Consider the following 13,751-nt stretch of genomic DNA (forward strand, 5'->3'; position numbering starts at 1 on the left):
TCCACTGTGTCATGAGTTATGTATTTGTAGTTTATGGTTCATTGTTCACAAATGATGCTTGATCAGAGTTTTAAGTGATGGACCGCACGGATGAGATTCCAAAGATAACTATAATAGATGTCGACGAACTTAACAAGAGTGAGGTCGTTCACTGTGTCAGTGTGTCGCGAGAATTGAAAAGAAGACCATCAATAACCGAAAAGTAGACTATTTGAGGCGTGCTCCGGCATAATACGTGTCGACTGCTTCAACTGATAAAAATAGTTAAGGGTCAAGGCAGAAGACGCGCCGGGAGTGGACAGGAATCATTAATCCAAAATAGCTGTTTCGCTTTCCGTCAGACAAAGACAAAAGATCTCTATCTCCCTTGACAGTGAACCTAGAATAAGACAGAGGTTTTTAAAGCTTAAGAAAAAGAAATTAAGGTGGATCTTGAAGTGGAGATTGTGCTAGAAATACATTGTGAAGCTATGCGCTCTATGTGGATCGCATTTAAAATGAATACATAGGCATTAGGTATAAGTTAAATATGATCAATTTTGCGCGAAAAAAAAAACAACAACAGCAACACTATTCCTGTTGATTATTTGCAATAGAAACGTCAGGTATTCTTCATTACATTTTGGGTAAACAATTCCTACGAAATGAAAAAAAGGGTAATTTTTGTTTTTAGTAACACACTTTCGGATGTTGTTGAGAACAAACTCCTCTCTATTTGAGTTGCATTGTTTTTTTCAGTGGGTCTAACTCACGGCTGTCAATTGGCATGCCGTATGCCGCTAAGCAGATGATAAGTGATTGTATTAGCACTACTTTGATCTTGGTCATTATGTCAACGTAACGGTAGATTCAAGTGCGCGGCCGAGCCACGAGCATCCAGTAAGAATTCGAATACAACACTTCTCGACGATCCGCAGTAGAGACGGGACGCGGGATCGGAATAATATATAAATAGTTTTAATAATATATTTTCCATTGTTGTATTTGCAGCTTGAAAATGGGTGAGTAATTTTAGTCTTATTTCGTTTATTATTATTTCAATGTCCTATTTAAGTTTTTATTGTCATATACAACAAAATGTTTGATTCTTTATTTAATTATTTGTAGCTATTAATTTTGAAAAAAAAAAAGTTTTCAAATATAGTGTCGTAATTAATCAATAACGTTAATTGTATTAATTACTTATATTAAGTAAAATGCTAAATTGCCAAATTCGTTAATAATTCAAAATTAATTAATTGTTATATAATTACTTATAATTAATTACAGGAACAATGAAATTTTCGGTTTTGTGGATATTCATAGCATACCAACTGATTTATGTGAATAACGCATACAAAATAGATTTACTTGATGACTTAACGTCCGTTACTGACGATACAGAGAACGTTTTGGAGGAAATCGAATCGCCCTCCCAAAATTATAGAAACGGCAAAATCTTGTGGACTTTTCCGGGAAACCTTACCGAGCCGTTTAAAAAAAATGGCGTGAACCCTACTAGTGAAGGTTCAAAACTAACTGAACGACAAAAACGTTTCCTATTGTGGTCGTATCCTCAGAGCCCTTTAGTTGACATGATAATGCAAACGATGGCAAACAACAACTATTCACCCAAGAATTCACACGATCCTTTCGACTTTTTACGAGATTCGTATCCTCTGCCTAAAGGTAAGCGTACAATATTATATTATTTAAGCCTGAGACCGTCTTGCCTGTGCAGATCCCATTTATCTGACCCGGTGGGAATCCCGTAAAATTCCTTTTTTGTTGTAATCGAAAACTGAAAAGCGTTTTCTTTAAAATTATAAAAAGAACTCGACTTATAATATGAAGTGATAATACTCAAAAAAATATTCGAACCAAAAAGAAAGTCATGCCTACTCACATCAAGTCAGCCATAACATGATATTTTGAAAATTCTAAATACTCGTCTTTCGAATCAGTTTTGTTACTTCGATTACATTATTTCCTTACAAATGTATCACAAACACTTATTCACGCATTATTGAGTTGAGATTTTTATTACGATTTAGCTGATTTTTTAAAGTTTAGTTGGACGCCTTATTCACTGACTATTGGTATGAAGTTATAGTTAAGATTCAAATTTTTTTTTTTAATCCTTCAAATGTATATTATACACTAAATTTTTGTTATTGTTCGATATGGTTTCGAAAAAATCAGTAAGAACCAAAAAACCAAGAAACTAAAATTTCAAGTGCATCATACTATTAATATTTGGTATATCATGACGTGACATGACATTCAAGGGAAAGTCGAGGGCAAAAGATCTCGCGGAAGATCTAACACGATGGACCAACCTCATTAAATCTGTGACCCGCTGCAACATAAATGCTTTCACTCTACCAAACACGGCATCACATCGCGAGAGCATCAGTATCGCAGGATCCGACTGACCACGACCACTCTGTCAAGAGTGTACGAATAGGAAGAATAATCATGACAGATATCGGTTCAATTATGTTGATTTTGGCTCTTTTAAGTCTATTCTCTACAACAATGTCCCAATAGATTATCAAATTATCAAAAATAGAGACCTAGTCGACATTATACTCGTAAAAACCGTGCAAACGTCTCCCGTAATCCTTATCCAAAATTCCTCTCACCAAGACTCTTTTCTTCATGACTACACTATCATGTATTCCTTGAACCTTCTTCTGAACAAACTCAAACAATTGCGGAACTTATAGGTACATCGGTTCTGAAATGACCCCAAACATGAACATGTGTCCAAATACCGGACTAAATTGGTTTCCTATTCGGCCACGGCGACATTGCCACATAAGCTACAATAAGTGAAGAAGTGTAAAGAGGAGTCTTCACTATTCTTCATAATACCATTTGTTCTTATGCTGTTAAGTACTCCAATCAGCTTCAGATGAGCTTAAAAGGGTAACATTGTATTGAAAACAAGGTTATCTTTTAATATCTTCACGGACGGAAGCAAACTTCCCACTTTGTAATGTTATCACTGAAAGGATCCATGTCACAAGGTCTTCTCTAACAATACTGCTTCTATTCATATACCAAAATGAGTGATATAAATCTTTAACAAATTAATTCTCACACAGCGTTAATGAATTAGTCAGAAAAATGATAACCGAGTCTCTTAACAAAAAATAAATGCTGGTAGTAATAATAAATAAGTACTGGATTATCGTATTTGAAGTAGAGCGTATTTTTTTATTTTTCGGAAAGCAGGCCAGGAATTTCGAAAGTTCAATAAAATATGATGTGCTTAAATTATCAAAAAAACTCTCTGCATTTAAATTTTAAATACATTTTTATTCATTTTTTCAAGAACATCTATACTAATATATAAATCTATAGTGGTTTTTACGGATGTTCCGTTATAACTACTGAACCATGCATCCGATTAACTTGAAACTTGGTATTCATGTAGAAAATACATGTACTTAATGGATAGGCTAATATTTATATGAGCGTTGGACTCCCTAGTAATAATGACAATAAATACCTAATAATGTTAATTTTAAATGCGCAGCGAAGCGGGCGAGTACGGCTAGTTTATTAATAAAGTTCGAATTAGCTTCATGTTTTTAAAAAAGCACATCTACTTAAACAGAGTCTAAAAATTAGTAAAATACAAAACAGTCGTAATTTTTAATGCTATCAAGATGCTGTCAGACATTTTTGTTTTTGGCAATGGGGTATACGTAATTTATTCGTATAAAACGTGGACATAGAATTTTGACAATTTGCATAGGTGTTTGTACAACGCTTAACTCTACTTTGACTGATCAAATTCGAATGCAGTTTTCAATTAAAATTCAATTTCAGAATTGTCCAACTCATAAAATTTAATAATTATGTAGAATAAACATCACAGACACAAGCTCATAATATTCTCATTTTCATAATGTTCTTCTACAAAACTTCTAATAAAAATTATGAATGGAAACTAAAATATCTAGAACTAATGACTACAAAATAATGCTTTAGAATTTACTACCAAAGCCAACTACGATTGAACACTCAAGAATCTCATACTAAATTCAAGCATTATAAAATATCAATTCGCTTAAAGTCAACATGAGTTATCTACAGACACTTATGAATACATTTGATTCTGCGTTCCCAGTAAAGTACAGGCTCGCATACCAATACCATAACGGAATACAGATGATTTATCTATGGACGAGCGAACCTAACCAATTCATCAACACGCTTTTGTTCATTTGCGAAGCTGATCGAGGCTATCAGCATAGGTAGGAAAGAAAAAGTTCATTTGCGTTTCAAGCGAGGACTTTTTCCCATTGTTAATCTCATTTAAGGTGATGAGCAAAAGGTATTTGAAATTGGCGCGCTTTCAATGTGCTGGGCAGATGCACCCGTGCCTTACTTGTTGTTAGGTGGTTACCACAGCTCGTGGGCATCAAAAAGTCAATCCTAGCATTTTGAGATCTAAGTTTAGGATCCTCCTTGCCGAGAAGCATAACTGCTTTGCGGTAGACATAAGTAAGATACGCGATAGTATACAGTGTGGGCTCACAATACGGCCTACTGCCAGTAATTACAAAAAATTCGCGAATTTTATTTATACTGCACTATGTTATCGTGGTATTCTTTCATGATTATTGATCGGTGACTCGGTCGAGTATAGACGTGTTATAGTGACTTTCGTATTTCTCAAAAAAATATAAGAAAATGGCTTCGTTACGCATTGAAGAAACTGTTCGCGAGTTACACCAAGTGGTCAGTGATTTGGTTACTAAAGTCGAGCGGTTAGAGCGTGTTATTTATGAACAAAATACGATCATCAAAAATCAATGTGAGGTGCTGGCTATGACAACAAATACATCGGTTACTGTTGCCGATGACACAAGTACCCACAAAGATAGTGATATTTCTGTTCCTGCGTTAACAAATAAGCAGAAAGTACCGATTCGATTGGCTCGTACTCGGGCCGTGTCAGCAATCACAGCGATGGCATCTGGACGCAAGAAAGGGACAACGAGTGCGACAGCAGTATTTCCTACGTCTGCCGCACATTCCGTTTGCACTTTGCATGACAAGCCGCTTGATCGACCTTCATCGGATGCCCCTGTTACCCATCACAACGTCACTGAAGCGCAACTATCGCTCTCATCCGGGACATCCGAGGTTCAATCCGGAACACTCAATGAAAAGTGGGTTGAGGTTAAGTCGCGTCGTTCCCGAGGTCCACCAGCTAATGTACTCAAAGGAACGGCCACACCCGGAACTATGACCATCGAAGCTGCTGAAAGATGGAAGTATTTGCATCTTTATTTTGTTAAGGAGGGAACTACCGATGACATCATTCGCGATCACCTTACGCAGATTTGTAAAGAAGACGTATGTATAGTCGAGTCACTAAAACCTCGCGGTAAATACGCCTCCTTCAAAATAAGTGTTCCCGTTAAAATGGAGGGTTTGGTTATGTCTTCGGCAAATTGGCCAGAGGATATTTGCATTAAACCATGGCGGCGGGGATTTCGTAAGCCCAGCGACATTTAAAAATACAAAAAATATTGGTAAATCGTTTTCAGTGTATATTTTATATCAAAATGTACGCGGTCTTAGATCTAAGTTAAGTTTATTTAAAAAAACACTTTTGAATACGAATGCACATTTGATAGCTGTTACCGAGACATTTCTTGTTAGTTCGGTATATGATGGCGAGCTGTTCCCTAGGGGATATACTGTCTATCGACAGGATCGTGCTAACGATGCAGGCGCGGGTGGTGTCTTGCTCGCTGTTCGCGACACTTTCTCCTCACGCCGTGTTACTAATATTGATGGTCTCACGGCTGCGCAGGAGGTTTTATTTGTATTAATAACTTATAAAAATATTAAGTTTCTCTGCTGTGTAGTATACTTACCACCTAATTATAATAATATGGAGTATTTACATGTGTTACAAACCATCGAAAATGCTATTTGTAAACTTGCACCGGTGGAAGTAGTTATTATTGGTGATTTCAATTTAAATTCTGTGTCTACCTATGTACGCGAGCAATTCGAATATTTCTTAAATTTTTGTAAATTAACGCAATTTAATACTGTTCTAAATCATCATGGAGGTATCTTGGATTTCGTTTTGAGTGGACTACACAGAGAGCGTGTCTGTGTTGTGCGGGGAATCGGTGCTCTCGTGCCGGAGGACTGCTATCATCCGACGCTTGAAGTATCCGTGCGATGGCCAAGCAGGCGGAGCTGTGTCGGCGCTGGCATGCCCCCCGTCCCTCTATCTTCCAATTCAGCCTACGTACTGGATCGCGGCTCCCAATGGAATTTTCGTAAAGCTGATATTAATGTACTATATGCGTCTTTTGCTGAGATTGATTGGAGTGACATTGTTTCTGAGACGGATGTCAACATCGCTCTTAATAAATTTTACAACAAATTATACTCTATAATCGATTACTGTGTGCCGACCAAACGTTCTATATTAACAAATCAATCAAATAAATACCCAACTTGGTTTACTTCCGAAATAATACGGAACTTAAAACTCAAACATTTTAATCACAAAAGGTACAAAGCTGAGGGAAAAGAAGTAAATTTAGAATTGTTTAAATATTATAGGAGTAGAATAAAATATCTGATGGAGACAGCGTATAAAAAATATTTGTTGAGCATAGAGAAAGACATCGGTCATAATCCAAAAATTTTTTGGAAGTTTATTAAAGATAAGCGACAAGGTAGGCATAATTGTAATAAATATTATGATTACTTGGGAAAACCTGTGGAAGGGCAATACGCGGCAGATGCATTTGCAACTTACTTCAGTTCAGTTTTCTTAGCCAATGAACCCAAATTAGATCCAACTGAGGCCCAGCATAGTGCAGCAATAACATCACAGTTTTGTTCCAGTGCTCGAGTAGCTTTATTGACTGTAGATAGTTCAGACCTGCGCTGTGCTGTGAAGCGCATTAAGCCGTTCTCCGCATCAGGTCCAGATCGTATCCCTTCCTTTTTGGCTAAGGATTGTATGAATGTGCTTAGTGTACCACTACTACACATTTATAATCTCGCACTCCAAATGTCCACATATCCATCTACGTGGAAGCACACTAGAGTAACTCCGGTCTTCAAGGGTGGTGACAGCACAGATGTGAGAAACTATCGACCCATCGCAGTATTATCAGTATTTGCAAAGATATTTGAGTCCATTATGAATAAACATGTTAGCGCGCAGATTCGGAACCAATTGACTGACAGTCAACATGGTTTTCGAGCTGGTAGATCTACGGCAACTAACCATATTAATTTTGTAAACTATGTTGCTGCTGAAATGGATGCAGGAAAACAAGTCGACGCTGTGTACTTAGACTTTGAAAAAGCCTTCGACCGTGTCGATAATGACCTACTGTTGATGAAATTTGCTTCATTCGGATTTACCCCAAAACTCCTCAAATTATTTTCTTCTTATCTCTCCGATAGGTCTCAGCATGTAGAATTGGCGGGCTTCAAATCTAAAACTTATTTTACAAGATCAGGGGTCAGTCAGGGTAGTACCCTTGGTCCGACTCAGTTTTTAATCATGATAAATGATCTTCCTTTTATTCTTAGTGAACGGACCAGGTGTCTTATGTTTGCTGACGACCTTAAGCTGTACGTTGGGGTCGGGTGTGATGCTGAGCGCCATGCTTTGCAGCGCGACATTACTCGGGTTGCAGAGTGGGGAGAGCGTAACCGCTTGCATTTTAATATTAATAAATGCAAGGTCGTTGCATACAGCCGGTCACGGTCGCCCGTGTTGTTCCCGTACCATATATCTGGAGTCATTTTGAATCATGTGGCAGTTATACGTGACTTGGGGGTTATTTTTGATTCCAAGCTAACGTTTAAAGATCACATACAGCATATCTGTAAAAGGGGTAGTGGTCTGCTTGGTTTCATAATTCGTCAGACGCACGACTTTGTAGGCCATCGTGTGATTTTTATGCTGTACGATGCCTATTTGCGAAGTAGTCTTGAATATAACGCACTCGTGTGGGATCCTCGCGAAGCAGTTCAAAAGCTAATGCTGGAAAAACTACACAAAAAATTTTGCAGGTTCCTATTCAAGAAAATGTATGGCTACTATCCGTTCTTGTATCCATCACTTTATGTGACTGGTATGGTCGGATTAGATACTCTTGAGCTGAGACGGAAGATGACTCTTATGGTGCATTATTATCAGCTATTGCATAACAAAATTGATAACTCCACTGCACTGGAATCAGTGTCGCTATATGTGCCTGATGGCTACATGCGCGGATGTATGTGTGGAGGGGTGCGTCGCCAGCGGCAGCTTCTTAGTACTGCGCACGCGCGTACGCAGCACACCGCTAACTCCCCGACGCATCGTGCTGTCTCGCTACTCAATGGCTTGCTAGCCTATGCTCCGGAAATGGATATATTCCATGATGGTTTGCAGCGATTTATTGTTGTTGTAAGGAATTACTTAAGCTAATTATTAATGCCTTACAAATGTTTTGGTTTATACTGTTAATTTGTAAGTAGATTGAATGAATAAATAAATAAATAAATAAATGAGCAAATATTGGGTACCCATTAACTGCGAAACATTTAACCTTTCCGCATGTTTCTTGCTCTGGCGTGATCGCATCATTGGATGCAAATTTTATATACCAAGCGTCGTACGATTCAAACGTTTCCATACAAATTGTTTATAACGCGATCATTTGAAATTAGTCATGATTACTGGATATGGTTAATGCTAACGAGAACACGTGGGTAAATGGATAAATTATAAATATTACATTGACTAGTTACTATGAATAATTTTACATATAGTTATGTAGTAAATTTTTAGACAAACCATTTAATAAAGGGAATTTCATATCTTCCACCCAGCGGTATTTATTGCTTAATGTGCCGACGGAATGAAATAATATTTTTTATGGAATTAATATCTGTGCAAAGATATCTTGACAATGTTAGTGCTATTCAAATTCGTGTCTGTTATTTCATGTTCTCTTCTGTTATAGCTACTGCTACAAGTTCAATCTATTTGAATTCAGCGTTCCACATTCTACTGTTGTTTGAAATATACATTTTTACAAACACAAAGATGATTGTTATTATCTGGAAACTTTATGACTCCGGATTCCGTTTTATTTCGAAAAGCGTTTCCTTCTTTTTGAAACCATAGTTTGGGCCCAGCTGATTTTTGGATATACGTTTCTTTAATTCTCCTTCTTTTCTTTTTTATCCTGTGATTAAGATTAATATATTTTAATATCGTTTTTAATACGGCACAATTAAAACGAGAGACGCGAGAGGCTGAGGTCTTGTGTGAGTGTGTGTGACCGGTAGTCATGAACTTACCTTATTTTCAAACAGCCGTTTGACGAAATATGAACATAATGAAACAAGCATGAATTTTTGTAATGAAATCAGATGTTCACGATTGACTTCCACGGTGAAGGAATAACATCGTGTAATAAAGATCAAACCCGCAAAATTATAATTTGCGTAATGACTGGTGGTAGGACCTCTTGTGTGTCCGCGCAGGAAGGTACCACCACCCTGCCTATTTCTGCCGTGAAGCAGTAATGGGTTTCGGTTTGAAGGGTGGGGCAGTCGTTGTAACTATACTTGAGACCTTAGAATTCATATCTCAAGATGGGTGGCGCATTTACGTTGTGGATGTCTATGGACTCCAGTAACCACTTAACACCAGGTGGGCTGTGAGCTCGTCCACCCATCTAAGCAATAAAAAAAAAAGCATTTATGCCTGTCAACTCTGTTTTTGCTACTTAATTTTAAGGTAGTATTACTAGTATGTTTATTCCCTTTATTAATACCTCATAAATGTTAATTTATGATAATCTCCTAGGGTCAAACGAAAACATGTTTTCGGTTCACTACGGGTTACCAGAGCGTTTTAGAAAATAAAAATAGAAAGTTAACATTTGATCTAAAGCACAACAAGTGTAGCTCAGTAAAATTTAATTATCTAAAAATATACGGTACATTCAGCTAATATAAGTCTCAATCTTGTCAATATTGATAAAAATATAAATAGTTCCTTGACTACTGGTGGTAGGGCCTCTTGTGAGCTCGCACGGGTAGGTACCACCCAGCCTATTTTTGTCGTGAAGCAGTAATTCGTTTCGGTTTGAAGTGCGGGGCAGCCGTTTGTAACTATACTGAGACCTTAGAACTTATATCTCAAGGTGGGTGGCGCATTTACGTTGTAGATGTCTATGGGCTCCAGTAACCACTTAACACCGGGTGAGCTGTGGCTCATCCGCCCATCTAAGCAATAAAAAAAACAATCTTTAAATTTTCCAGGACATACAACACCACTTGAAGAGTATGATTATATCATAGTCGGAGGAGGAACGTCGGGGTCTGTTTTAGCTTCCCGCCTTACAGAGGACAAACCTAAGGCGACTGTATTAGTGATTGAAGCTGGTAAACCAGAGATGCTTATATCTGACATACCTGCATTAGCGCGGTATCTTCAGCTCACCGATTACGCGTGGCCGTACACTATGGAACACCAATCCGGTGTTTGCTTAGGTAAAAAAATGTTTATTTACAAACGAATACAGATTATTTTGACATGATAATGAAAATTTTATTAATCTTAGTTTTCATAAGTACATACCAGCCACCATCTTGCCTGTTTCTGACGTGAATTAGATTAATATTCCGGTTCGAAGGACGGAAAAACTGCTTTACAATATTGGCAACACTTCGATCTCATCTTTTTTGGCGTGTAGTGACATCCACGTTGTTGTATCTATCAACTTTAGTATTACTTTAAGTCTATTAAGCCGCGAGCCAAACAACATATTTAGAGCAAAAACAAACTTAACAAATCCGTAAACAAACCCAGCTGGTAATACATAAAGCATACAAAATAAACTTCAGAATCATCTGTCAACGTGGTGGTAGAATTTCAGTTTTGGATCTATGACTTATTGCATGAAAATTTTGATGCCTTTCAGAATGGCTCGAAAGCATGAATAATCTACATTTAATCAAAAATATATTTTAGGTAGCGATGAACAGCGCTGCTACTGGCCGAGAGGAAAAGCTTTAGGTGGAAGTAGTGTCACTGATTTCATGTTATACACTCGAGGGCGACCACAAGACTGGGATAGAATCGCAGCCGATGGCAATTACGGATGGTAAGCATCACTGAAAATTAACTACAATTTTTTTTTTACTAAAATACGCAACCTTACCCCTGCTCAGGTGGGTACCACACCTATTGCTGCTGGGAAATCTGGGAAGCAGTAATATAGTCTGGTTTGAAACGATTGAGAACCGTTATGATATCTATTAAAATAAGGATTAGAATTCGTGTCCTAGAATATGCATATTTTAATCTCACAATTTAATATCATCAAATTCAATTATTTATCATTATGATGTTATGTGTCACTACTATCTGAGAACCCTTTTTAACTTTGACTTTTGAACTTTTTTAATCAGGACCCATGACGAAGTTCTAAAATATTTCATGAAATCTGAAAGGTCAGAGTTAAGAAAATACAAGAACGCTTCTTATAGAGGACGAGATGGCGAACTTACAGTCGAAAATGTTCCGTTTAAGTAAGTTTTAAACAGTTATTCATTCCAACTATAAAACTACAATTAAGTCAAAGTTCGCCGCTTCGGAATAATTTAATCACTTCTGTATTGTTTTCCAGAACCGGTTTAGTTGAAGCATTTCTGCAAGCCGGAAGAAACTTTGGTCATCCCACGGTTGATTACAATAACAACTCCCCAGATGAATTAGGTTTTGGCTATGTACAAACAACTACTACCAAGGGCCACCGATTGAGTACCGCCAAAGCATTTCTACATCCCCATAAGAGGAGAAAGAATTTACACATCTTAACTGAAGCTAGAGCTGGCAAAGTGATTATCGAACCACTTACTAAACGGGCCTATGCCGTTGAATACTTCAAAAATGGCGCTAAGTACACTGTTCGTTGCCGCAGAGAAGTAATTTTGGCTGCTGGCCCCATAGCTTCTCCGCAGTTACTAATGCTCTCAGGTATTGGGCCTCAAGAACATTTACAAACTCTGGGGATACCTGTATTGGCAAATTTACAAGTTGGAAGATCACTTTACGACCATATAGCTTTCCCTGGCGTTATTTTCAAATTGAATACCAGCAATGCTAGTCTTTTAGAACCTAAGGTAGCGACATTGCCAAATTTAATGCAATGGCTTCAATTCGGGGATGGACTATTAACTTCTCCTGGAATGATCGAAGCCTTAGGTTATATTAAAACTTCCGTTTCAAAGGATCCAGAACAAGTTCCGGATGTCGAGTTAATAAGCATGGGAACATCGATCAATGTAGATGGAGGTGGAGCTTTCAGAAAAAGCTGGCGAATCTCCGATAAAACATACGTAAAATCTTTCAGTTCTTTGAACGGTATGGACACGTGGTCAGCAATTCCAATGCTTTTACAACCAAAATCTACAGGTTATCTGGAATTAAGAGACACAAGTCCTTATTCTTTTCCAAAATTATACGGAAATTATTTAAAAGACCGTCAAGACATGGATACTTTATTGGAAGCTATAAAATACGTAATAAAATTGGGAGAATCGGAGCCTTTTAAAAAGTATGGAACAAGTCTGTTTCTGGCGGATTATCCATCATGCTCTGAACATACGCCTGGCTCAGATCCGTATTGGGAATGTGCTATCAGAACCATGGTTATATCTTTACATCACCAAGTAGGAACATGCAAGATGGGTCCACCTAGCGATTCTTATGCGGTTGTGGATCCAGAGCTAAGAGTGTACGGCATTGAAGGTCTTAGAGTGGTCGACGCAAGTATAATTCCGAAACCAATTTGTGCACACAGTACTGTACCTACAATAATGATTGCTGAAAAAGCCGCTGATATGATAAAACAAACATGGTCAAATGCTTCCGTTTAAACTTTAATTGTAATGTTAGATTATTTATTTATGGTAATTTAAGTGAAATAAAGTTGTATTTATTAAAAATAGGCGCTTTTTAATTTGAGGATATCTATTGCCATGAAACCAAATTATTAATTTTACAAGGCTGTGTTTTAAATTCCTTCCTGCTCACGACAATGATAATACGCATATACTTAATTGTAATGAATTTTTTTGTTTATTATTCTGGTAAATAAAATATGGCGCGGTAAAGATTTAACCTTATATTTAAAAATGTTTTTAACGAATACGCTTACAAATTAAACGCCTTTGAAGAAAGAAATGTTGCCGTAATGTTTATTACTTACCTACTAGAAAGGATTGAAGCTCAACATAGATTAGGGTACTTTTGTTACAATCCGATTTATTTTCGGCTAAGGGACTTGTAACAAAATCAACGAGCATCGTTTGATTTCATTATGTTATTAGGGAATGGGTGTGGAAGGGTTTGTGCGGTGTCATGTTTTCCCCAAGAATAAAATTAATGGTTCCTCTATACAGAGATCCATTAAGTTGCCACGGTATTCAGTGTGCTATGTTATTGCCTCAACTAAAAAACTTAGATTGGTGTTTACTTTATTCATGTCTTTCTAATTAAACTTACTCTACCAACGTAACTTTGTAAGTTTATACATTACTTCGTAAGTTGACATGGCTTTAAATAAATAGCTAATAAAATTCATTAGTAATATATATTGCTAATACTTTCAAAATGACTTTGCGTCGTTCGATTCGATTAACTGTTTGTTTAGGCTAGCTCTTATATGATGATAAGAGTATTTTCGGAAAATATAAAA

The 13,751-nt window shown here is 37.2% G+C and overlaps 1 protein-coding gene across 1 annotated transcript; it reads left to right on the top strand.

The window, feature by feature from the left end:
- Positions 1-743: 743 nt before the first annotated feature.
- On the top strand, positions 744-12,999 carry LOC101746860 (glucose dehydrogenase [FAD, quinone]). Its single transcript, XM_004929457.5, has 6 exons — positions 744-1,001; positions 1,270-1,668; positions 10,309-10,539; positions 11,021-11,153; positions 11,461-11,580; positions 11,679-12,999. Exons 1-6 carry the CDS (start codon positions 998-1,000, stop codon positions 12,928-12,930), a joined length of 2,139 nt encoding a protein of 712 aa, XP_004929514.1. The 5' UTR covers positions 744-997; the 3' UTR covers positions 12,931-12,999.
- Positions 13,000-13,751: the final 752 nt, after the last annotated feature.

This window comes from Bombyx mori, chromosome 12, assembly GCF_030269925.1.
Source record: "Bombyx mori chromosome 12, ASM3026992v2".
Lineage (NCBI taxonomy): Eukaryota > Metazoa > Arthropoda > Insecta > Lepidoptera > Bombycidae > Bombyx > Bombyx mori.